Here is a 24,450-nt window from a genome sequence, read left to right on the forward strand (position 1 = left end):
TTGTCCCCCCCATTTTTAGTCATCCCCCTCCCCTGCAGAGCATTTCTTATCGAAAGAAGGGCAAGTGCCATCACCAGGACGCAGCATAAACACCCCCCACCATCCTGAGGAAAACCTTAATCCCAATTTGGTTTGATTTTATTCTTTGGTAGATTTACAAAAAGAAATGGGGACATTCCAGGACCAAATCGGAATCTGGGATGGCTTTCATAATTCCAGAATTGTCCCTGGAAAATTGGGACGCTTGGAGGGTATGCTGTTTTGAGGGTTTTCACAAAGAGTCCCCACCTCAAATCTCGGTCCCCTGTTGGGTGACCTAGAATGTTGCTGGCATGGTTGATGTCCTTCGTAAAGAGGCCTGCTGGGTCTTTGATAGCCAGCGAGGGCAACCTCAGGCCCAAGACCCCTTTCATTTCCTGGGCTTGCTTTGCGGAGGAGAAACGGCAAGAGTACGAGCTGAGCTCTCCCTCCTGCCTCCCTCTTTCCCTCCCCCAGGAAAGCCTTTTTGTTGAATCCACTGAGCATCGGAAGGTAACACAGCACTGAATTAAACATAGTGGAAACCAGTCAACCTTGCCAGTAACTCTCCTCCCCCATCCATTAAATTGCATCTTTTTATTATTATTTTCCCCCCACCACAGCATAAAATTAATTTGGGAACAACATGCCTGAAGGGCAAACGGCTCTTTGCTTCGCTGCTTCAATCTTTTATTGAACAAAGAGGCTCGAGCGAGCGCCTGCCTCCTGCGTATTGCGGGAAGCCAAGAGGGTGTGAAAGAGGAATGGGACCAGGGCAGAGTGGGAGGAGAGACTCAGGTGCAATCCATAGCTTGGGTGGCTTGCTGGAAGCTACATTTGGGGTATGGTTGCTAAGTGACCCCTCAAAAGACTACCCTAACCTGGGAGGTTCCTGTGATTATTATTATTGGTGGTAGTACTGAGAACTGCTTTTAATACTGTGTTGTAATAGTCTGTTTCTAATTTTGCAACCCACTATATGGGACCTTAGGGAGGAGTGGGCAATTAATGATAATAATAAGAATGAAAACAAGTTATTATTATTATTTCAATTTATTCACATGGTCCAATATCATCATCATCTTCTTCTTCTTCTTCTTCTTCTTCTTCTTCTTCTTCTTCTTCTTCTTCTTCTTCTTCTTCTTCTTCTTCATCCAATCCAATAAAAACACAAAGAAATGCAATAAATTAGATAGCATTCCATCAGGAGGGGATACATCACACATTTTGCCATAGCAGAATGCCCCTCTGGCCCTGAGTCTTTAGTCTACAGTGAAAGGGAGAAGGGAATGGGATTTAAATGTGCATCATGAGGCAGGCAGTTCCCAAGATTGCTGGCACTACTATGGGAAAGGGCTTGGGCTTTAGCTCCTTCCACTGCATAGGATCATGTACTGCCCTGTGAGAAATGGAAAGAGGAAAAGAAGCAAAAGATGCACCAAGATTTGCTCCAGCTAGATTATCCTGCCCCCAACCAGGCTCTATATCTCTGTTGTAAAGGTAAAGGACCCCTGGACGGTTAAGTCCAGCCAAAGGTGACTATGGGGTTGTGGCGCTCATCTCGCTTTCAGGCCGAGGGAGCTGGTGTTTGTCCACAGACAGCTTTCCAGGTCACATGGCCAGCATGATTAAACTGCTTCTGGTGCATTGGAATACCGTGATAGAAACCAGAGTGCATGGAAACACCATTTACCTCCCCGCCACAGCAGTACCTATTTATCTACTTGCACTAGTGTGCTTTTGAACTGCTAGGTTGGCAGGAGCCTGGAACAGAGCAATTGGGGCTCACCCCGTCATGGGGATTCGAACCCCCGACTTTCCGATCGGCAAGCCCAAGAGGCTCAGTGGTTTAGACCACAGCTCCCCCCACGCCCCCATATCTGTCTGCTGTCTGTCTGTCTAAAAATATATAAGGCACAGCCCCCATTGGAGAATTTGTAGTGCCTTATCACAATCCTGGATTTGCATAAGGTGTGTGAGGAACAGAAGAGAAGCCAGGTTTTTTAATGGCAGCTTTAAACCACAGCAGAGGTTTGAACAAAGCATGGACAGAGAGACATGGAGGAGCTATGTGGGGATGGGGGCCTGAAACAGCTGTCAGGTACTGGGAGGTTTGGGCGAAGTGTCAAGGGAGAGGGTCGAAGGTTGGCAAGGGCATGTGGGGCTAGACAGGGGCTGAGCAATGCAAACAGGGGCAGCAGCCCCCTAGTAGTTGATATGACTTGCCAATGGCCTTGAAAAGATTTGTATTCTGGAAGGCAGGATCTGAATAATTGCAAGAAACAAACATTGCTAATCTGCTCAAGGTAGAAAGCTTAACCTTTTAAGGTGAAGCGCAGCCTGTTATTATGACCTTAATTAGCAGGCTGGCTTGGAGAGAAGTGGGTGGTCCTTCAAATACCTTGGATCCAGGCTGTTTAGTGCTTTAAAGGCCATAAGCAGCATTTCTAAATGTTGCTGCAGAGGTGAAAGGAAGCACATTATTATTATTTTTTAAATTTTTTATTTAATTTTACAACGTACATTTGAATTCAAACAGTGATCATAATCATAAATATGTATGATTCCCTGAACCCTTAAGACTCCCCTCCACCTTTCATTATCAAGCTTTTTCTACTGCATTGTATAATTTCTCCAGCTTTCTTTTAAAAAACCTATTTTTTACCTTAGTCTTTAATACATTATAAGTGTTGCTATAATCCTGCCAAAGTTTTTAGTTGTTTACAGTGTTCTCTTAGGTAACTTAAATCCCCCCCCCATTCCTTATTAAAGTTTCTATCTTCTTGGTTTCTGAGTTTCCCGGTCATTTTCGCCACTTCAGTGAAGTCCATCATCATCTTTATCAACCATTCATCTCTGGTCGGGACTTTATCTTATTTCCATCACTGGGCCAGTAGCACCCACGCTGCTGTCATTGCATACAGTGGTACCTCTGGTTAAGAACTTCTGGAGGTCCGTTCTTAGCCTGAAACTGTTCTTAACCTGAGGTACCACTTTAGCTAATGGGGCCTCCCGCTGCTGCTGCGCCACCGGCGTGTGATTTCTGTTCTCATCCTGAGGTAAAGTTCTTAACCCGAGGTTCTACTTCTAGGTTAGCGGAGTCCGTAACCTGAAGTGTTTGTAACCTGAGGTGTTTGTAACCTGAGGTACCACTGTACATAAATAGTCTTTTCTGCTCCTTTGGTATTTCTGCATCTAGGATTCCTAGTAAAAAAAAGCTTCTGGTTTTTCCACAAATGATATTTTATACATTTTTTTCAACTCATTATATATCATTTCCCAGAATGCTTTTGTTATTTTGCACGTTCACCACATATGGTAGAATGTGCCTTCCTTCTCTTTACATTTCCAACATACATTTGAAGCAAGAAAGGAAGAACATTCTGGGGTGGGGATGTGTATAGGTGCCAGGAGAGGATATCTTTATTAGATATTACCCTTACTCACATTTGTGAGTTCAGCAGAGTCCATCTCTTTGGAGCTTAAAAGGAAACTTAGGCAGGCTAGTTTTAGCCTTTTCGTTTAAGTAATCTAAGATGCTTTAAGGCAGACTGGATTCTCCTGGTACTCTCCTCTTTTCTTCCTTTAAAACAATCACGCAAACAGTCTCATGTAAGGTAAAAGTGTTGTGGAAAGGGTGGTGGTGGTTACTGGGCTGCCTTTGTTTTTGTTTTGATGATGTGTTCTGTGTTTTTTATATTGTGATTTTATGTTGTGAACCGCCCTGAGACCTATGGGTATAGGGAAGTATACAAATTTAGTAAATAAAATAAAAACATGGGTTTGTAGCCACCAATAACCTGACCTTCCATGATAAATAGTCTGATCTGACCTGGTACACAGTAAATGAAGTTTCCCAAGTTCCTTGCAAGGTGTGATGAACAGCTTTATGCCTTATGGGGACAGGAAGAGTAATCCATCACACCCAGGCAGTTTCAAACATTTGCTGCTCAGTGAAGGCAAACATGCGGAATAGTCCCCAGAGAGTTGTGTGTTGGGGGACAGTAATGAATGAGCACCCCTGAGGATTCTCTACAAACTGATGGTCCCGTCTCTGCCTTGCTAGTGCTGGAAAAAAAAGCCTGTTGACTGGTTGTAACTTCCTGCCACCTGAAGTGATCCTTGATCTTGTGAGGAGCAGTGATTCCTTTTATCTGCTTAGCAAGAGGGAGAGGGGGATTATAGCATCGCAGTCAAAGCAGAAGTTTGTCGGGGCTGCCGTCGACATCCGCGGACGGAAGCTGCAAGAAACGAGCTCCCATTTTCTTGAGGAAAGGCAAGGAACGGTTAGGGATGGAGGGAGAAATTCAGGTTCATTTTTGCATTGAAAGGTCCTTAATTTGCGCTTCCTGAAACAGGCTGTGAGCCGAAGTGCAGCCGTCCTCGCAAATTTGTAACTCCAAGCCACAAGTACCAAAAGGCACCCGATAGGGTAAAATGTATGCACTAAAATGCATGCATTGGTAAAAACAATGTGCGGAAATGTATTGCACTAGGGAAAATTGCTTTGGAAAAAAAGTGTAGATTAGGCAAATTGCATTAAAAATGTGTGAATTAGGGAAAAATTGCACGGAAATGCTGATGAGCTTTCATGAGGACTTGTTTTCCATATCCATAACCATGCCCATTGCCCATTGAAATGTCTTTCTGCCTGTCTTTTAAAGTTTGACTCCCAGAACTGGACACAGTATACCTCCTGATCAGATTTGACTAGTAAATATAAGAATATAAGGACAGGCTGCTGGATCAGGCCAATATCCCATCGAGTGCAGCATCCTTTCCTCTGACAGTGGAGGCTGAGCATAGTCATTATGGCTGGTTGTCATCAGTAATCTTATCCTCCGTGAATTTGTCTAAACTCCTTTTAAAGCTTTCCAATTTGGTGGTCATCATGGGAACGGGTTCGCTCGTTTCACAATGTGCTGCATGAAGAACTTTCTTCCATCTGTCCCCAGCCTCCAGCTTCGCCAGATTTCTACAAGTTCCAGTGTTATGGCAGAGGGAGAAAAACACTCTCCATGCCATGCATAACTGTATAAAATCCTAACATCTTGCCTCCTAATTGCCTCCTTTTCTCCAAACTAAAAAGCTCCAAATTCTACAGGGTTGCAGCTATCCCTATCATGGTGTCCCTCGCTGCTAATATTCTGCACAGCAGCAGGAAGCCCTTTGCCTCTTGACTCTCTTCACGTGGCTGTTGCCCATCAATCATCCCCCATCATCACTTCTCTGGCAGATGCTTCCAGAACCTGGCTTGACATCCGCTCATCATTTCTCACATCCGAGACAAGAGAATGCCATTGATCGGTGGCATTTCACAGCTCTCGGGCACTGTTCTCTGATCTTGCATGAAGAATCATTTAGCCCTGGCCGTCATGGACCATTTTTATGGCATGTTAAGCAGCATCTCCTTCCACCCCTCCTTCCACCATACTGGTCTCAGGGACAAGGGTTGGGGAAGATGGAAGGAACAACAGCAATTCCAGCTGGATCTGGGATCCAGCACAGCCCAGGAATAGCCAAGCAAGATCCATATACATGACTGAAGCTCCATTAGAAAGTTGGAGAGCCCAGGGATGTTTCCTGGCCATATGAGCCAGCCAGTATGATCCTATATGAGCCTGCCTGGGCTTTGAGTTGTCCAGAGGAGACCTTTTTCTCAGTCCCACCCACCTTTGCAATCCCATTTGGTGAGGACATGAGAGAGGGCCTTCTTGGTGGCTTCCCCTGGATTGTGGGACTCCTGTCCATGAGAGGCTAAGCTGGCCCCTTCTCTGCTTTCCTTCTGCTGGCAAGCAGAGACTTTTGTTTGTTTGTTCAGTATTCAGTTCCATTTCTGATGAGCATTTAAACTCCAAACGCCGATGCTAACTTTGTTCAAGTAAACCAGGACGGATGTTCATCAGATGGGTTGTCTGAAAGTGACTTTCGTGAAGGAGTACTTCCTTGGTCTGTCTTGAATCGCTTTCATGACAGCTTGATGGGATAACCTCTTGTATTTCAAGGCAAAAACTTCTCTTACGACCAAGAGGGTGGAGTGACTCTCCTATGCGGGAAGGTGGAAGCATTCAGGTCTTTTCAGTTTAGACTCCCCAGGAAAGGCAAGAAAGAAATGGCCAGATAGAAGTTCATAAAATTATGCATTGCATGAAGAAGGCGGAGAGGGAAAACATTTTCTCCATCTCCCGTAACCCTAGAACAGGCTTCCTCAACCTCGGCCCTCCAGATGTTTTTGGCTTACAACTCCCATGATCCCTAGCTAGCAGGACCAATGATCAGGGATGATGGGAATTGTTGTCTCAAACATCTGGAGGGCCGAGGTTGAGGAAGCCTGTTCTAGGGTTATGGACATCCAATGAATGTTGGAAGATTCCGAACAGATAAAAGAAAGACAGCATGGAGTTAAACTATAGAACTCACTTCCGCTGGAGGCAGCGATGGTCATCAACTTGGATGTAAAGGTGGATTAGACAAATGGATGGAGGAGGATTTTGATGGCCACTAGCCACAATGGCTGTGCTCTGCCTCCATGGCTGGATTTCCCACAGGCATCTGGTTGGCCACTGGGAGAACAGGATGCTGGACGAGGTGAGCTGTTGGCCTGATCCAGCAGGCTCTTCCTGTGTTCTCTGTGCTCTTGCTCCCTTCCATGTAATGTGAACCTTTGTCATAATAATAATAATAATAATAATAATAATAATAATAATAATAATAATAATAATATTTTATTTATATCCCGCCCTCCCCAGCTGAAGTCTGCCTCAGAGCGGCTAACAACAGTAAAAGTAACGCAGTTTACATAAAATCACAATCAATTAATAGAAATACATTCTAAAATCAATTCAGAATCAAATTAATGGCAACCATTGGGCTAGAGTTCTATTAGGATTGCCAAAGGAGGGGGTCAGACTGTGCCTTGGCCAAAGGCCTGGTGTAACAGCTCTGTCTTGCAGGCCCTGCAGAAAGATGTCAAGAGTGACAGAGCGTTCCAGCAGATCGGGGCCACGGGCAAAAAAGCCCTGGCTCTGGTTGAGGCCAGCCTAACCTCCCTGTGGCCTGGGACCTCCAAGATGTTTTGTTTGAAGACTGTAAGGTCCTCCGTGGGACATACCAGGAGAGGCAGTCCCGTAGGTACTAGGGTCCTAGGCCGCATAGGGCTTTAAAGGTTAAAACCAGCACCTTAAACCTGATCCTATACTCCACTGGGAGCCAGTGCAGCTGGTATAACACTGGGTGAATGTGATCTCGTGGTGAGGACCCCGTAAGGAGTCTCGCCGCGGCATTCTGCACCCGCTAGAGTTTCTGGACAAAATAAATTCCTTCCAGTAGCACCTTAAAGACCAACTAAGTTGCATGCACACGAAAGCTCATACCAAGAACTGACTTAGTTGGTCTTTAAGGTGCTACTGGAAGGAATTTTTTTGTTTTGACTATGGCAGACCAACACGGCTACCTATCTGTAACTAGAGTTTCTGGGTCAGTCTCAAGGGCAGCCCCCTTCGTCTCCTCCCACTGCAAAGCCCCAACCTTGCAGTCTCCCCCCATATTAAAGGCTCTCTGAGCTCTTGCTCTTTTCTTCTCCATCATCTGTTTGACACAAGGCAGCTGCAGATTCATTTTGGCTTTATGGGAACTGGGAAGGAGAGATTGCGCCCAGGTGCGACACTTGCAATAGGAGGGGAAAAAAGGAGCCCTAATAGGAGTTTTCCACGTCAGTAAGTCTTAAGTCACTGAACCCAATGATCTCAAAAGCCTCCTTTGGGGAGAAAAAGCCTGTTATTTATCTCTTCTCAAGAAGTCCCAGTTTGCTCAGGAGCCATCTGCTAGACAACGAGTCAGGTATCGGTACACAACGATCCCGCTTAATGCAACACTAAGCACACACCTGCACTCAACACCGTTTAGGGGACTGGCAAATGTCCAAGTCCCAGGCTAAGTGGGGGAAAAAATCCCTTTAGCTTTGTAATTTCCAGGAAATAAATCATAGGGGTGTTCGATAAATGTGCTCCCAGCAGGAACGCACCTGTTGGGCATGCTACTCTCATGCCTGTGTGCCCGCTGCTCATTCTCTGTACTCTCTGGCAGGGGCTATCGAGGGTTCCAGGCAGGACTGTCTTCCAGCTTAACCTGGAGCTGCTGGGATTGAACCCGGGACCTTCTGCAGGAAAAGCAAGTGCCCTACCTGCTGACTAAACATCAGGAAAAACGTACTGTCAAATGTTGGACAGTGGAATGTCTCTGGAGGGTAGGACTCGAACCAATGGCTTCAAGTTACAAGGAAGGAGATTATGACTAAACATACGGAAAAACTTTCAGACAGTAGGATAACAACAACAACAACAACAACAACAACAACAATAATAACAACAACACTTTATTCATACCCCCCCCAATCTGGTTGGGTTTTCCCAGCCACTCTGGGTGGCTCCCAGCAGAATATTAAAAACACAATGAAACATCAAACATTAAAAACTTCCCTAAACAGGGCTGCCTTCAGATGTCTTCTAAAAGTCAGATAGCTGTTTATTTCTTTGACATCTGATGGGAGGGCATTCCACAGGGCGGGTGCCACTACTAAGAAGGCCCTCTGGTTCCCTGTAACCTTGCTTCTTGCAGGGAGGGAACCGCCAGAAGGCCCTTGGAGCTGGACCTCAGTGTCTGGGCTGAACGATGGGGGTGGAGATACTCCTTCAGGTATACTGGGCTAAGGCCGTTTAGGGCTTTGAAGGTCAGCACCAACACTTTGAATTGTGCTCAGAAATGCACTGGGAGCCAATGTAGGTTGTTCAGGAGTGGTGTTATATGGTCTCAGTGGCTGTTCGACTGTGGAACGGTCTCCCTCGGGAGGTTGTGGACTCTCCTTCCTTGGAGGTTTTGAAGCAGAGGTTGGATGGCCATCTGTCATGGATACTTTAGCTGAGATTCCTACATTGCAGGGGGTTGGACTAGATGACCCATGGTGTCCCTTCCACCTCTACAATTCTATGATTCTATGATTCTACCTCTCTCCTAATACCAGAACTCATGGACACCCTGTGAAGCTGAGTGCTGGAAGATTCAGGACAGGTAAAAGAAATGAGAGCACTCCCTTCCACAGGAGGCAGTGATAGCCACCAACTTGGACAACTTTAAAAAGAGGATCGGACAAATTCACGGAGGAGAGGGTTATCAATGGCTGTGTGATGGCCTGGGATTCGGACTCGGAGGCTGAACCTGAGGACTCCCAGCCTGCACAGGAGTCCCTGCCTCCAGAACCAGCTGAACCGGGGCTGGGGCTTGAGCCTGAAGGGTCCTCACCTTTGCTGGATCCTCAGGTGCAGGCACCAGCTGTCTGCTCTGGCTCCTGAGGTGATGGAGGACCCATTGCCTGCAGGTGCTCCACTCTCAGCCCCATCAGGGGAAGCTGAGGTTGCCTCTGGGTCCGGTAACTCTCCAGCCTCTCCTGAGCTGCAGAGGCTCAGGGCAGAGAGGCGGAGGGAACTAAGTTCCCGCAGGAGGAGTGCTCGCCTTCAGGCCAGGAGAGGCAAGGCACCTGTGGACCGGGGCCGCCCTATGCCTTGGGGCAGATAAAAGCCAGCCAGCCCCAGTCCCAGGTTGCGGGAGCAACATTGTTGGTAGCCTGTTCCTGCCTGACCCTGTCCTGCTCTTCTGCCAGAGTTCCTGACCTCACCTGACTCCCTGCCTGGGACCCAGCTTCAGCTTTGCTGGACAGCCTCCATACCACACCCTCGACCTCGGACGGGACTCGGACTACGCCGCATGGTTAACCCTCGGGACCAGCACAGGCTGCTAGCCATGATGGCAATGATCTGCCTCCATGGTTGGAGGCAGCAGTCCTTCTGAATACCGGTTGCTGGGAATCGCAGGAGGGGAGAGCGCTCTTGTGTTCAGATCCTGCTTGCGGCTTTCCCTTTGGGGCATCTGGACGGCTGCTGTGAGGGCAGAACTCTGGGCTAGATGTCCTATGGGCCTTCTTGCATTCTTGTTGCTCACCAAGTCACAGGTGCCTTTAATTGATTGGGGTGGGGCAGCAGGGATGGGAGAAAAGTGTGGGCAAGATTAATTGACTTGCCTTAGCAAGGTAAAGAAGTTCAAAAGTTTGCCTTTCATTTGGGCGCTCGGTAGGGGATGAGCGCTAAGTCCCTCAAACCAATCACTGGAAGTGCTAATAAGCCTTGATGAGTCCTGGCATCAAAGGCCTGGCATCAAAGTGGGGGCACCACCCTGTGGTCGGGGTTGAGGCCAAACCCCTGCTGCTGCTGCCAGTAGAAGGAGGAGGATCAGATTTGGATGAAAGCGCCATGAATATGTTTATCTGGGCTGCGGGGCAGGATGTGGTCCTGACTGCCCTGCAGTTACCTTCTAGATATTTTTGGTAACTAGGCAAGCTGTCACCTTGCCAAACAAAGGTCCATATAGTTAAAGCTATGGTTTTCCCAGTAGCAATGTATGAAAGTGAGAGCTGGACCATAAAGAAGGCTGTTCGCCGAAGAATTGATGCTTTTGAGTTATGGTGCTGGAGGAGACTTTTGAGAGTCCCATGGACTGCAAGAAGATCAAACCTATCCATTCTTAAAGAAATCAGCCCTGAGTGCTCACTGGAAGGACAGATCCTGAAGCTGAGGCTCCAATACTTTGGCCACCTCATGAGAAGAGAAGACTCCCTGGAAAAGACCCTGATGTTGGGAAAGATGGAGGGCACAAGGAGAAGGGGACGACAGAGGACAAGATGGTTGGACAGTGTTCTCGAAGCTACCAGCATGAGCTTGACCAAACTGCAGGAGGCAGTGGAAGACAAGAGTGCCTGGCACTCTTTGGTCCATGGGGTCATGAAGAGTCGGACACGACTAAACAACTAAACAACAACAACAAGGCAAGCCTGGGTTGTGTTCAAACTCCAGTTTACGTTGGACTTACTGTGTTTGCAGCACCAGGTCTTTCATCCAATGTTTTCCAAAACACACATCTATCCTGCACTTGTAGGGACGCGGGTGGCACAGAGCCTAGGACTTGCCAATCAGAATGGTCCGCAGTTTGAATCCCCGCGGCGGGGTGAGCTCCCGTTGCTCTGTCTCTGCTCCTGCCAAGCTAGCAGTTTGAAAGCACGTCAAAGTGCAAGTAGATAAATAGGTACCACTCTGACGGGAAGGTAAACAGTGTTTCCGTGCGCTGCTCTGGTTCACCAGAAGCAGCTTAGTTATGCTGGCCACATGACCTGGAAGCTGTATGCCGGCTCCCTCAGCCAGTAAAGTGAGATGAGCACCGCAACCCCAGAATCGGCCACATCTGGACCTAATGGTCAGGTGTCCCTTTACCTTTTACCCTGCACTTGGATCTGCCAGCCCTGAGCCGCTTTGCACAGCTGTGATGATCTATGGGCCACGCCGGCTGGCCAGGCACCACCCTTTGTCGGTGGGCAGGTGGCATAGCTCAGCACAACGCCACTTGGCTCCTGGTGGGGTGTTGCCCTGGTGGTGGAGCAGCAGCGAGGGCTGGGCTTTTGTGGCAGGCTCCATGCACCCTCTGTGCCCTGCCCCCTAGTGTGCATGTGCATGCACCCATCCCAGGCACCAGCAAACCATGCTACACCAGTGCCCTCCCTTCCCCAGTGAAACAATTTCTGGACTCATTCCTAAGCACTCCCCATGGCTGTGAAGTCGAACTACTGGTTTTAGTCCCTTTGGATGCATAAGAGACTTAAGGCATCTGTGTAACATTTGCCTTACAGATATACGAGAAGGGCATAGTGTAGACAAATGCACTCCTGTAAGTAAATAGCACAGGAACTGCTCCAGCACCAGATCCCTGAAGAGAGAGCCTCTGCCTTTCATGCTGAAGCACCTCCAAGTCAACTCACAGCTAAGGATCGGGGAGGAGGCCGGTGAAGCCAGCCGGTGAAGCCAGGCAAATCTGCCTGATTCGCAATGTCCAAAACAGCACGCAAAGCGAAACACAGGCCTCCTTTGAAATCCGCTCTTGTCCAAATCTTGCTGCTCTCCAATGAAGGATGTGCCAGGCTGAAATGGGCACAAACATGGATCACGTTAGTGGAAGTGGTGTGCAAAAAGGCTTTGTGTTAGGAGAAATTGCCTTGCAGAACTGTGTATGTGAGGAAAAATTTGCACTAAAGTGCTGGTTAATTTTCTTCAGCTCTCTCTCCCCCCCCCCCCCGCTTTTAAGTGCAAACTGATGTGGAGAACTGAACTCCAGAAGGGGGAAATGAAAAACCAAGAGAAAAAGAAATTGACAGAATTGGTCACCTTTATTCACAGCCAGCAATCTCTCTCTCTTTTATTCTGCCTTGGTTCGGATTGTTTATCTAACTTTCTACCCTCCTCCTCCTGGCTGCCTCCTTCTAGCTAGGGAAGGAAAAATCTGTCTATTTCCAGTGAGCTATTACTTTTGCATCCCACTACTGTTAAAAAAAAAGTGGGGGAGGGGAAGCTCACTTGAAAATGTGCCTTGCAGTTTGTATTTACATTTTTTATGTATGTATTTCCCACCCTCAAGATATGCATGCATTTGGGCCACAAATTCCTTCAGAACGCCCTCCCATCAGATGTCAAGGAAATAAACAGCTATCTGACTTTTAGAACATATCTGAAGACAGCCCTGTTTAGGGAGGTTTTTAACGTTTGATGTTTTATCGTGTTTTCAATAATCTGTTGGGAGCCGCCCAGAGTGGCTGGGGAAACCCAGCCAGATGGGTTGGGTATGAATAATAAATGATCATCATAATTATTAATTATTATAAACACACATTTTTTAGCAGCTGCTGAGTACAGTGAAGGCACCTATCTGTTGTCAATAGGCAGGGAGTTCCAAAGTTTGGGTGCTACCCCATTGAAAGATGGATTTCTTGCAAATGAGGAAGGTCTTCTGTGTGCCATTTATAACAGAGCAAGGTCCACAGATGGAAGTGGTCGAGTGGACATCTATGGGGCAAGGTGATCTCTTAGCTAAACTGCAACCCTATATTTGGAAAGGGCTGGGGGCAGGGGTCTGCTCTTAAGTAGCTACGCCTTCCCCGGTCCACTCCATTGCATGACCAAGGCTACAGCCAGCCTTTCGTTGGCCTTCACAGCAATAGAGGCAGATGAATGATGTCAGGCATTGATCATCATTCATCTCCCCTCCTCCTCTTTTAAATTTATTTTCCGGAGAAGGGTGGGGGGAGGAGGGGGTTATGGGGAAAATCTCTGCTGAGAATCACTCATCCTTCCTAATAATGAGAGCTGTCACTGGCGCTGCTCCCTAGGAAATGATTTTCTCGGTAAATATTTAGCCTGTAACTGATTTATGGGTGGATAGAGGGAGAAAAAAGAGGAGCCCTCCTGAAACTTTGTTGGGCTAGGAAGAGGGCTCCAGGGAGCGGGGCTGAGCACGACATTGTGGGGATGTGTTTGTGTGCGTGCTGGGGGTGTAGCCCTACTTAAGGTAAAGGGTAAAGGGGACCCCTGACCATTAGGTCCAGTCGTGGCCGACTCTGGGGTTGCAACGCTCATCTTGCTTTATTGGCCGAGGGAGCCGGCGTACAGCTTCCGGGTCATGTGGCCAGCATGACTAAGCCATTTCTGGTGAACCAGAGCAGCGCACGGAAATGCCGTTTACCTTCCCGCCGGAGCGGTACCTATTTATCTACTTGCACTTTGACGCGCTTTCGAACTGCTAGGTTGGCAGGAGCAGGGACCGAACAATGGGAGCTCACCCCATCGCGGGGATTCGAACCGCTGACCTTTTGATCGGCAAATCTTAGGCTCTGTGGTTTAACGCACAGCGCCACCCGCGTCCCTGTAGCCCCACTTAGCTGTCCTTAGCAGGCCTGGTTTGGAGGCTCCAGCTGGTGCAAAGTGCTGTGGCTAGACTGTTGGGGGGGACAGTCCATTGCTAGGACATAACCCTGGAGCTCTGGGGTTGTGATTCCTGCATTGCAGGATGTTGGGCTAATGACCCCCGGGGTCCCCTCCGACTCTATGTGTTATGTACTGAAGTTCTCACCCTGGGCCAGCAGGGGGATACTATAGATAGTTATGCAAATAAGGGATCGGAAGTGACGTTCAGTGATTGGATAGTTTTAGAAAATTTTTACAGTTACGTTGTACTGGAGCTCTATATAAGCAGGCTGACTGAACCTTTCAGTTCAGTTCAGTTCTGGCCTCTGATAAACAAGAGCTGTTTGAAGAATCACTGTGTCGTCTGATATGTTCACCCACAACTTAACACTATGATTCCAGATCTATGATTCCATGCCCCAGTGGGAAACCCACAAACAGGGTCCTCTACACCTGCAATTGCCAAAAACTTGTATTCAGAGGCATACTGCCTCCAACATTGGAGGCACAACATAGCCATTCATGGGTAGCAGCCATTGATGGAGCCTCCAACTCCATCAATAAAATAATAAGTTCACCAGAAGAGCCTTGCTGGGTCTGGCCAAGGGCCCATCTAGCCCAGAATCCACTTCTCACCATGGCCAACCAGATGCCATGATCGGAAGCCTACAAGCAGGACCTGAATGCAACAGCACTCTCCCCACTGGTGCTTCCCAGGGGCTATCCATAGGCACTGTGTCTCCTGAAGCAGAAGTAGAACATACTCACCATGGCAAGCAGGACGTGAGTGCAATGGCACTGTCCCCACTTGTGATTCCCCCAGTGACTGAGACTCAGAGGCACGTTGCCTCCCAACAGCAGGAGCTATTATTTTTCATCTCCCTGTCTCTTTGGGACACAAGAGTGTTTGTGGCTTTGAGGACCGCTGCCGTCTGCTCCGACTCTCGGATCTCAGGCCTGGAGCGTCTCCCTTTCCTCTCGCTCTCGCATGGAATCGCAGCTGCTTGTAGAGATGAACACAAAGGAGTCTCTTGACATGACAGTCCTTCTCACAACTTGTCACCGGCAAAGCACTTCCAGCCCGCCTGGTTTTCGGAGTTTGTCATTGAGATCTGAGGTGCTGGATGTGCTGAAAGTCTCTCCCTCTCCCTCCCCCCCCCCTCTCTCTCTGTGTGTGTGCCTCTTCTGTGGGATGTGTGAGACTGATGGCATCATTGGTGCTAATGACCCCAAACTGAGTGATAAATGGGAAGATTTTGGGAGAAGAATATGAGCTTCTGCAGAGTCATGTTCGTAGAATAAATGCTGCAGAAAGGCATTGGGTTGAAACTGGAGACTCAAGAAGGAGGGGTTGGCCTGCCCAGTAGGGAATGAGAAGTGTGTGTGCTTTTTGTGGTGGCTTTCAATGACTACTAGTCACACTGCCTATATTTTCCCTTCAGTATGCCTTTAACTTCCAGAAACTGGGAATTGCAGGTAGGGAGTGGTCCTTGTTATGAAGACCCCTGAATGTAGCAGTGCTCTGGAGATCAACTGCAGGGGCACCAGAGCCCACCTATATAGCAGACCTCCAACAATATAATTATGTTGTCTGATTTTTACTCCTTTTTATGTTGTTGTTGTTGTTACTCCAGTTGTTAGGTTTTCTTTGCTGCAATTTGTACTTGTTAGTCGCATCAAGCTCAATTTTATTATAATGACATAAGGATGTAAGATGCTCAAAGAGATCATTGAAACAATGCTGAGAAGTACTGGGTGAAAGATGCTTAATAAAACTGGCAGCTGGATTCCGAACTAGTCCAAATTCCCAAACACCCTTCACAGCTTGGTCTGCATCGATACCCCAATCCGCTTTTGGAGCAATCTCACCTGGGTGTTACAGAAGCATGAAGAAAAGTGACAGAATCCGGTTCTCTCGGGGAAGGCTACAGCAGCGTGACAGGTTTCAGGGGGTCCTAAGCAAAATGCCAACCATGACCCCTCAATCTGGATGCAACCCACATGTAGAGTTGGGGGCTGAAGGGGCACCAGGTGGGGAGCCAGATCAGGTCCAGGGCTCAGAGCTGACAGATGGACATTAGGAGATGGACCTGGACCTGAGGCTACCATGCAAGAGAACCCAGAATTACTTCGAAGACCACAAGGCCCTGTAAGGCCACAGTCAGGACCCCTTACAGGCACTTTTTCCTGATGCACTAGATGCCTCCACGACCCCTCACTAGACCAGGGGCACCTAGCATGTGGGAGCCTATGGAATGGAGAAGGAGCTCCCATCTTCAGGCCAGAGGCCCTGAAGTTCTCCACGAGCGGATGGAGCCTGGAGGAGATAGCTTGGAGGCAGGAGCTTGAAAGATCTCATTCTGTGGCCCACCTCTCTTGGGGAGTCTTGAGTCATTTACTTGGAGCCATCCATGGCATTGTTTTGGACCAAAATATGGCAGCACTCTTGCTCTCTCTCCTTCTGTGGTTTCCAGCAACTGGGATCCAGAAGCTTACTGCCTTCAACCATAAAGGTAGAACATTGCCATCAGGACTAGTAGCCATTGATAGGCTTCTCCTCCATGAACTTGTCCAATCATCTTTTAAATCCATCCAAATTGGTGGCCAACTTTGGTCTCCCATGAGAGTGAGTTCCATAGTTTAACTATGTTCTGCATGGAAGTCCTTTCTTTTATCTTTCCTGGTTCTTCCAACAACATTCAGCTCCATGGCATGCCCACCAGTTTGAGGATTATCAGAGAGGGAGAAACATGTTTCTGTGTCTTCTTACTCAATGTCATGCATCATTTTTTCCACCTAAATCATGCTGCCTTTTACTCTCTTTAAACTAAAAACCCTGAGCCCTGCTGGATCAGGCCAATGGCCCATCTAGTCCAGCATCCGGTTCTCACACTGGCCAGCCATATTGCCCAACAGGAAACCTGGAAGCAGGACCCAAGTGCAAGAGAGAAAGAGACCCCCCCCCAATCCACTTTCTCCAGGCCAGGCATAATGTTCTAATTTTATAGCACGCAGCTTCTTCCTCACCTTTTCTCACAACTAAAAAGCCCCAGACGCTGTAGCCTTTTCTCATAGGAGAGCGGCTCCATCCCCATCGATCATTTTGGTTGCCCTTGTTCTGAACCTTACCCAGGAGGTCCCAGAAAGGTGATGGCTGGGCCTTGGCCATAGCGTGGCTATTGTTAGGACAGCGTGAATGATCCTGTTCCAGCTGGCAGGGGTCATAGGAGGAGTAATGCCAGCTACCGAGCCTGGAGGTTGCGCAACCTCCCTTTGATTCAATTGTCCTTTGGGCTAATGAAAGCAATTGGCTGCAGTGGGTCCCCTATCCAGCACAAGATGTGGAAATGAGCGTCACATTTTCCTGTGCTAGGAAACAATTAGCACATTAGGGAGAGGTTGTATAATTGTTTTTCTTTCTCTTCCCCCCTCACCTCCCTCTTTTGCAAGCTACTTTGGCCGGCTCTGGAGGTTCTGCAATGCAGTCATTTCCTACGGAGGGCTTCTCCAGATGCCCAGGGATCTGACGGGCATGTGCTGCCAACAGGCACACAGGAAGGATGTCTGCTGTTGGCTGGGAGGGCAAGCACCTGGCACCATCACCTTCCCTTTGCGTGACCTTTTAGGGCCCCTTTCTCTTCTCCGCGCTTACAAAACAAAATGAGTTGGGATCCTAAATCTGGAACCTGAATATAGATTTATTTCTAATGCAGCTTTTCATCCATGCGCAGAACGACACCATTTGCGTAGCGCCATCAGTGCATCACGCGACAATGGGGCAGTTCGTTGTGGCAAAGCCAACAAGAGATCCTGGTGCACTTTAATCATCACCAGCAGTTTCATGCTGAAGTCTCCCTTGGAAACTTTTTGTTGGTCAAGACACTGAGGTCCAGCTCCAAGGGCCTCTTGGTGGTTCCCTCACCTTGAGAGGTGCAGTTACAGGAAACCAGACAGAGGGCCTACTTGGTAGTGGCACCCGCCCTGTAGAACGCCCTCCCACCAGATGTCAAGGGGATAAACAATTATCTGACTTTTAGAAGACATCTGAAGGCAGCCCTGTTCAGAGACGTTTTTAAGGTTTAATGTTTTATTATGTTTTTATATATGCTGGAAGCTAAACAGTGTGCCTGGGGCAACCCAGTCAAGATGGGTGGGGTACAAATAATAATATATAACAACAATAATAATTTATTATTTATATCCCGCCCACCTGGCTGGGTTTCCCCACTCTGGGCAGCTCCCAACAGAATAATAATAATAATAATAATAATAATAATAATAATAATAATAAACATCAATCATTAAAAACCTCCCTAAACAGGGCTGCCTTCAGATGTCTTCAAAAAGGCAAATGGTTTTTTATTTCCTTTACATTTGATGGGAGGGCATTCCACAGAGTGGGTACCACTACCAAGAAGGCCCTCTGCCTGGCTCCCTATAGCTTCACTTCTCACAGTGGGAGAACCGCCAGAAGGCCCTCAGAGCTGGACCTCAGTGTCTGGGCTGAACGATGGGGATGCAGATGCTCCTTCAGATATACTGGGCTGAGGCCGTTTAGTGCTTTAAAGATCAGCACCAACACTTTTGGATTTTGGGAATCCAAAGGGTATACAATTATATTTTGTTTCTTTTTATTCTGTTTCGTTACCAGTATAAAAAACTGGGAAATTCGTGGAAGGGAACTTGGGTCGACTTTAAAGGTAAAGGTAAAGGTACCCCTGCCCGTACGGGCCAGTCTTGACAGACTCTGGGGTTGTGCGCCCATCTCACTCAAGAGGCCAGGGGCCAGCGCTGTCCGGAGACACTTCCGGGTCACGTGGCCAGCGTGACATCGCTGCTCTGGCGAGCCAGAGCCGCACACGGAAACGCCGTTTACCTTCCCGCTGGTAAGCGGTCCCTATTTATCTACTTGCACCCGGAGGTGCTTTCGAACTGCTAGGTTGGCAGGCGCTGGGACCGAGCAGCGGGAGTGCACCCCGCCGCAGGGATTCGAACCACCGACCTTTCGATCGGCAAGTCCTAGGCACTGAGGCTTTAACCCACAGCGCCACCTGCGTCCCACTGGGTCGACTTTAGAAAAGGGTTTAAAGAATGAGCATTGACGTACAAATTGAGGTTTATAAGTTAAAATTGGTTAATTAAAATGAATTAAATATAATAAGGCAAAATTTGGGGACAAGAACTTGCTGAGCTAACAATTGGAACTGGAATACAAGAAGGGGAGGTGTGGGGAAGTCAGGGAAAGATGTTATTGAAAATAAGGAATGTAAATGCTATGTGTTTTTAATTTTTCTTTTGTTTTTTTCCCTTGTTTTTTGAAAATTTCAATAAATATCTTAAAAAAAAACAACACTTTGAATTTTGCTCAGAAATGTACTGGGAGCCAATGTAGATCTTTCAGGACCAGTGTTATGTGGTCTCGGCAGCCACTCCCAGTCACCAATCTAGCTGCTGCATTCTGGATTAGTTGTAGTTGATAATGATAATGATACTGATAATATCAACAACAATAATCTGGAATGCAATTGGTATTCAGTATGACCTGGTATGAGGCGTCTTCTGCAGTTTTTATGAGTCCACCAACCCTTGTGAATCATTCACGCTTGCTACAGCTCCCCCCATGATGATGGGTACCTACTGTAGAATCTCCAGCTTCTGATTACATAATGTTTTTTTGTTGGGGAAGGATGGGGGGGGGGCAAGAGCGTGTCTGCTAACCATCCTTCACTTTTAGAGATCCTATTTCAGTGAAGCATTTAATACTGTGCTCCATCATAGCCGGCTTACAGGAGTGTGCTCCCCGATCTAGGAAGTTAACAAGGTTTTTGCTTAGAGCTCAGCGTCGCTGCTTGGCTGAACTTGCACGGTTCGAAGGAGGGGGGCAGGGAGAGCTCTCCACAAAGAGGGAAATTGCCTAGGAGACAGAGATGGATTGAGGCAGCTATTCCTAAAACACCTGTCACTTGGGTGTAGGGGGCAGGAGGAGGCGCAAGATGTATCATCCCAGTTTTGACATAAATCAGGGTGTTTGCAGCCTAGGCAAGATAAATTGGGAAGAGTTAATGGAGAAATAGCTGAGCAGAAATGGCCCCAGTTGACTTTGTCGGGGCTGAGTTCCAACGGCCCGTTTCCTTTCCCGCCACAAGAGGGCGGAATGAGCCGTCCTGGTTCCTGGTGAAGAGGCCCCCTATTCCTGCATAGGCTGAGATGGGGATATAATTCTGCTCCCAGAAATTCTCCCTTGCCAACACTGAGAGAGTGAATGTCTCTCAGACAAGTGGGACCTGCTGCACAATATAACAGCATTGAGTAAGGTAAAGGTAAAGGGACCCCTGACCATTAGGTCCAGTCGTGACCGACTCTGGGGTTGCGGCGCTCATCTCGCTTTATTGGCCGAGGGAGCTGGCGTACAGCTTCCGGGTCATGTGGCCAGCATGACTAAGCCGCTTATGGTGAACCAAAGCAGTGCACAGAAATGCCGTTTACCTTCCCACCGGAGTGGTACCTATTTATCTACTTGCACTTTGAGGTGCTTTCGAACTGCTAGGTTGGCAGGAGCAGGGACCGAGCAACGGGAGCTCACCCCGTCACGGGGATTCAAACTGGCGACCTTCTGATCAGCAAGTCCTAGGCAGCGCCACCTGCGTCCCGTGCTAGGTTTTGAGTGCTATGTTTTAAATTAGCAATAATCATGCCTCAGATTAACCTCATTGGCTTTTGTTTCAGCCAGGCTCTCTCCCAGCGCACTCTGTTCCATCCACCCTCACTCCCATTTTTTTAAAAAAAACATTTATTTATGTTCCACCTTTATCTCCCAAGGATACCCCAAGGATGTCAAAGTGGTGAACATGGTTCTCCTCCTCCTCCCTATTTCATTTCATCTTCACAACAACCCTGGGAGGTTGGCTTGGCTAAGAGACGGTGACTGGTCCAAGGTCATCCAGTGAGCTTCATGGTTGAGTGGGGTTTTCAAACTCTGCTCTCCCAGCTGCTGTAAATCTGGGACTGTCCCTGGAAAATAGGGACGCTTGGAGGGTCCGAGATCTGCACCGTTCTATCCCATTAAAAGCTCGAGCAAACAACTAGAACACCTTCTGTCTGAAACCTGCAAGAGAGCTCCCTAAAAGCTTTTGGTGGCTGACCACTGTCAGAGGCAGGATGCTAAGCTAGGTGGGTTCTTGGACTGCTCTGTTGGAGCTTCTTGGCTGTTTCTTCTGACCTGGCCTCTCCCTTACGTGCATGTTGTTGTTGTTTTCCAATCCGTGAAAACCACCATGCTCTTCCGTCTATAAGACGCCCCCATGTATAAGACTCCCCCTATTCTGGGGGACTCACATTTAAGAAAATGGGGGGAGATGGCACAGAGTTGTTGACCTTTAGTTGTTGAGCTGTCCCATTGACAGCAGAAGCTGCCAATCACCCGCCCAACTGCTGGAGCATCAGCCAATCAACACCACCCATTGATGCAGCAACCAATAACATGCACAATAGCCGCTGACAGCAACCAATCTAACGTCCACCCTACGCACTGTCCATGTATAAGATGACCCCCACTTTTTAGCATGATTTTTAATGAAACAAACATAGTCTTTTATAGTGGTACCTTGGTTCACAACCATAATCTGTTCCGGAGATCCGTTTGTAAACCAAAACAGATTGTAACCCAAGGTGCGCTTTCGCCAATGGGGCCTCCAAAAAAAAATTGTTCGTAATAAAATAAAAATAAGGTTGGAATAAAAAAAAAAGGTTGCAAACCGGGACATGCGCTTCTGGGTTTGATGTGTTTGTAATCCAAAATGTATGTGTCAGGGAACTGACATCGGAGCCAGAAGTGGAGGCAGGGCTCCCAAGCGATGCTGGAGAAGGGCCAAGCAGGGAGAGAGGGAACTCATTGGCTGGGGAAGGAAATCAGCGTAACACCAGGGATAAAGAGGGGCGGATGGGGGAATCGGAGAGGGGGCTCAGGGACTCTTCGCTGGAGACCAGCGGGGAGAGCACATGTCCTCCGCTACCCACACCCACCCTGCGCAGAAGACTTCCGCGCAGGGAAAGTAGGCGTAGACTTGGCGTCAAAGAACTTCTTTGCTGGAAGAAGTTCAAGAAACGCCCACTGACGGATTCTGCTAGCGACTGAACAGCCACGAAGTGAAGGGCTGTCCAGCCAGGAAAGGTTTAACCAGGCCACCTAGCCAGGAGTGGCGGCAACTTACGCACGAGCAACCCCATATAACCATTACAGTATGCAAACCAAGACATATGCAAACCAAGGTACCACTGTACACAGAAAAGTACGGTATGAATTATCTTCCTTCTGCTGTGGTTCTTCCTCATGCCTTACCTTCTCCTTTCCCCTCAGAGTGAAGAAAAAGAACAAGCCGTTGAACCTCAAGATCCACAACAGTGTCGGGAGCTGCGAGAACATCCCTGCCCAGCGCTCCCCGCTTCTCTCAGAACGCTCCCTACGGTCTTTCTTCGTTGGACACCCTCCTTTCCTCCCTTCCACCCCTCCTGTCCATACGGATGGCACCTTCTCCACTAGTAAGTCAGCCGTGACGTGGGGCTACAGTGGGAGAGGAGGAAGGGGGGCGGGTTGGTAATCATGCCAGAGCACTGAGCATGCATTGCAGGGGGTGGGGCCCAGATAATCCTCTGGGGTCCTTACCGATCCTACAATTCCATGAGGATTTCCATGAGGGTGCCTGGGGGCTGGCGAGAGTATTTCCGCACAGGCCTGGCTTCCAGAACCGGTTTTCGCTACACAAGGTGGAATGAAAGTAACCACATTTCTAGATAAGAAAGCTGAACCCAATTTTTTGCAATGGTTTGTGTGTTGGTTTTAGAGAGCGCCCCAAAAGATTGATGATCAGTCCCTCTAATTCCGGTCCCTAGATGATAAAGTGCCATTCGTTACGTAGCCAATAAATTTACTTTGTTATTTATTTCATAACATTTGATGCACGGTGCGACCGTAACCAAACGCCCCCCAAAGGAAACCTCCAAGCTACAGTGGTACCTCGGGTTGCAAACGGGATCCGTTGCAGAGGGATCCGGACGGATTCCGTCCCATGGACCACGCTGTGCCGGTTTAGTGCAGCACGCGGGAACTCACTGAGGGGTGGCTTGGTTCGGGGGTGGCTCATGGGCTGGTTAAACGACCCCCGTGGGCTGCTTGTGGCCCATGGGCCTTAGATTGCCTACCCCTGCACTAGAGTCTCATGAGCAAGCATGCCTTACCATCTTTGTAAGCTTGGTGAGCGGGCGTGGCAACTTATTGGGACGACTTTGTGGCTTCTATGCCATTCTGACCTCCTTGCCATTCTTGGACTCCTTTGACTTGGACTGCTGCTTTGATTCCTGCATTGTTGGGGTTTGGACTAGACTGACCCTTGGGTTACCTTCAAGCTACAATCTTAGCCCAACTAGCTTTGCCTTTCCTGTCATCAAGCATGAGTTTAATGGCTGCTGTGACTCATTACCTGTTTCTAAGGGCGGGGGACTCGGGTGGCTCTTTCTGTGTGCTCTGGAACTCATCATGGTGTCCCATTGCACCAGTAGCAGTTTACTCATACTGGCCACATGCCCTAGAAAGCTGTCTGTGGACAAACGCTGGCTCGCTCGGCCTGAAGTGAGATTAGTGCTGCAACTCATAGTCACCTTTGACTGGACTTAACCATCCAGGGGTCCTTGACCTTTTCCTTCTATGGGTGGATCTATGCACAGGAAAATAATCACTATAAATACGTCAGAAATTAGATCGTTATAACAAAAGAGAAAAAAAAAACCCTATGGAAAACCACGTAGAAAAATTTTCTGCTCTTTGGTGCCATCTGGTGTTGCATATTCATAACACATTCAAATTGTTGTTCCTGTACTAATGTGACTGAGTCCCCAGTCTATATCTCTTATCTTTGCATCAATAAAGATTTCTTCCTCAAGGAAGAACCTCTGCTGTTGTGGAGTAGACAGGGAGACACCAGCAGGCTTGGGAAGAACACTGCAGTTTGCAAAAGCACAAAATATATTTTTAAACACACAAACTCCGGGGAACCATTACCCCCAAACAGTTGCCTGACTGTCGGAGGGGGCAAGTTGGAAAACTAGGTGCATGGGAGTAATACAATGGAGTGTTCTGGGAAAGGGCAAAGATGGCTGGCTGGAACAGCAAACAGGAGCACTTGGTGCTGCAACATTCTGTTGTTGGATTCACTTCTTTATTTAAAATATAAATGATCCTGCCTCATCAGGCCAATGGCCCATCTAGTCTAACTCAGGGGTAGGCAACCTAAGGCCTGGGGGCCGGATATGGCCCAATTGCCTTCTCATTCCAGCCTGAGGATGGTCTGGGAATCAGCGTGTTTTTACATGAGTAGAATGTGTCCTTTTATTTAAAATGCATCTCTGGGTTATTTATGGGGCTTGCCTGGTGTTTTTACATGAGTAGAATGTGAGCTTTTATTTAAAATGCATCTCTGGGTTATTTGTGGGGCATAGGAATTCGTTCATATTTTTTTTCCAAAATATAGTCTGCCCTCCCCCCATGGTATGAGGCACGGTGGCCACGGCTGAAAAAGGTTGCTGACCCCTGGTCTAACCCTCTCTT

General features: G+C 48.1%; 1 protein-coding gene across 2 annotated transcripts in view; it reads left to right on the forward strand.

Annotated features, from left to right (window-relative positions):
- KSR2 (kinase suppressor of ras 2) overlaps positions 1 to 24,450 on the forward strand; it is a gene marked incomplete at its 3' end in the record, with an annotated part of 199,297 nt that overhangs the window by 70,607 nt on the left and 104,240 nt on the right. For both annotated transcript variants that reach the window (XM_083717114.1, XM_083717113.1), the window contains one exon: positions 22,207 to 22,388. In XM_083717114.1, the coding sequence (XP_083573240.1) occupies positions 22,207 to 22,388 (182 nt within the window). The remainder of the gene's footprint in view (positions 1 to 22,206; positions 22,389 to 24,450) is intronic.

This window comes from Podarcis gaigeae (assembly GCF_964106915.1).
Source record: "Podarcis gaigeae genome assembly, chromosome: 16".
Lineage (NCBI taxonomy): Eukaryota > Metazoa > Chordata > Lepidosauria > Squamata > Lacertidae > Podarcis > Podarcis gaigeae.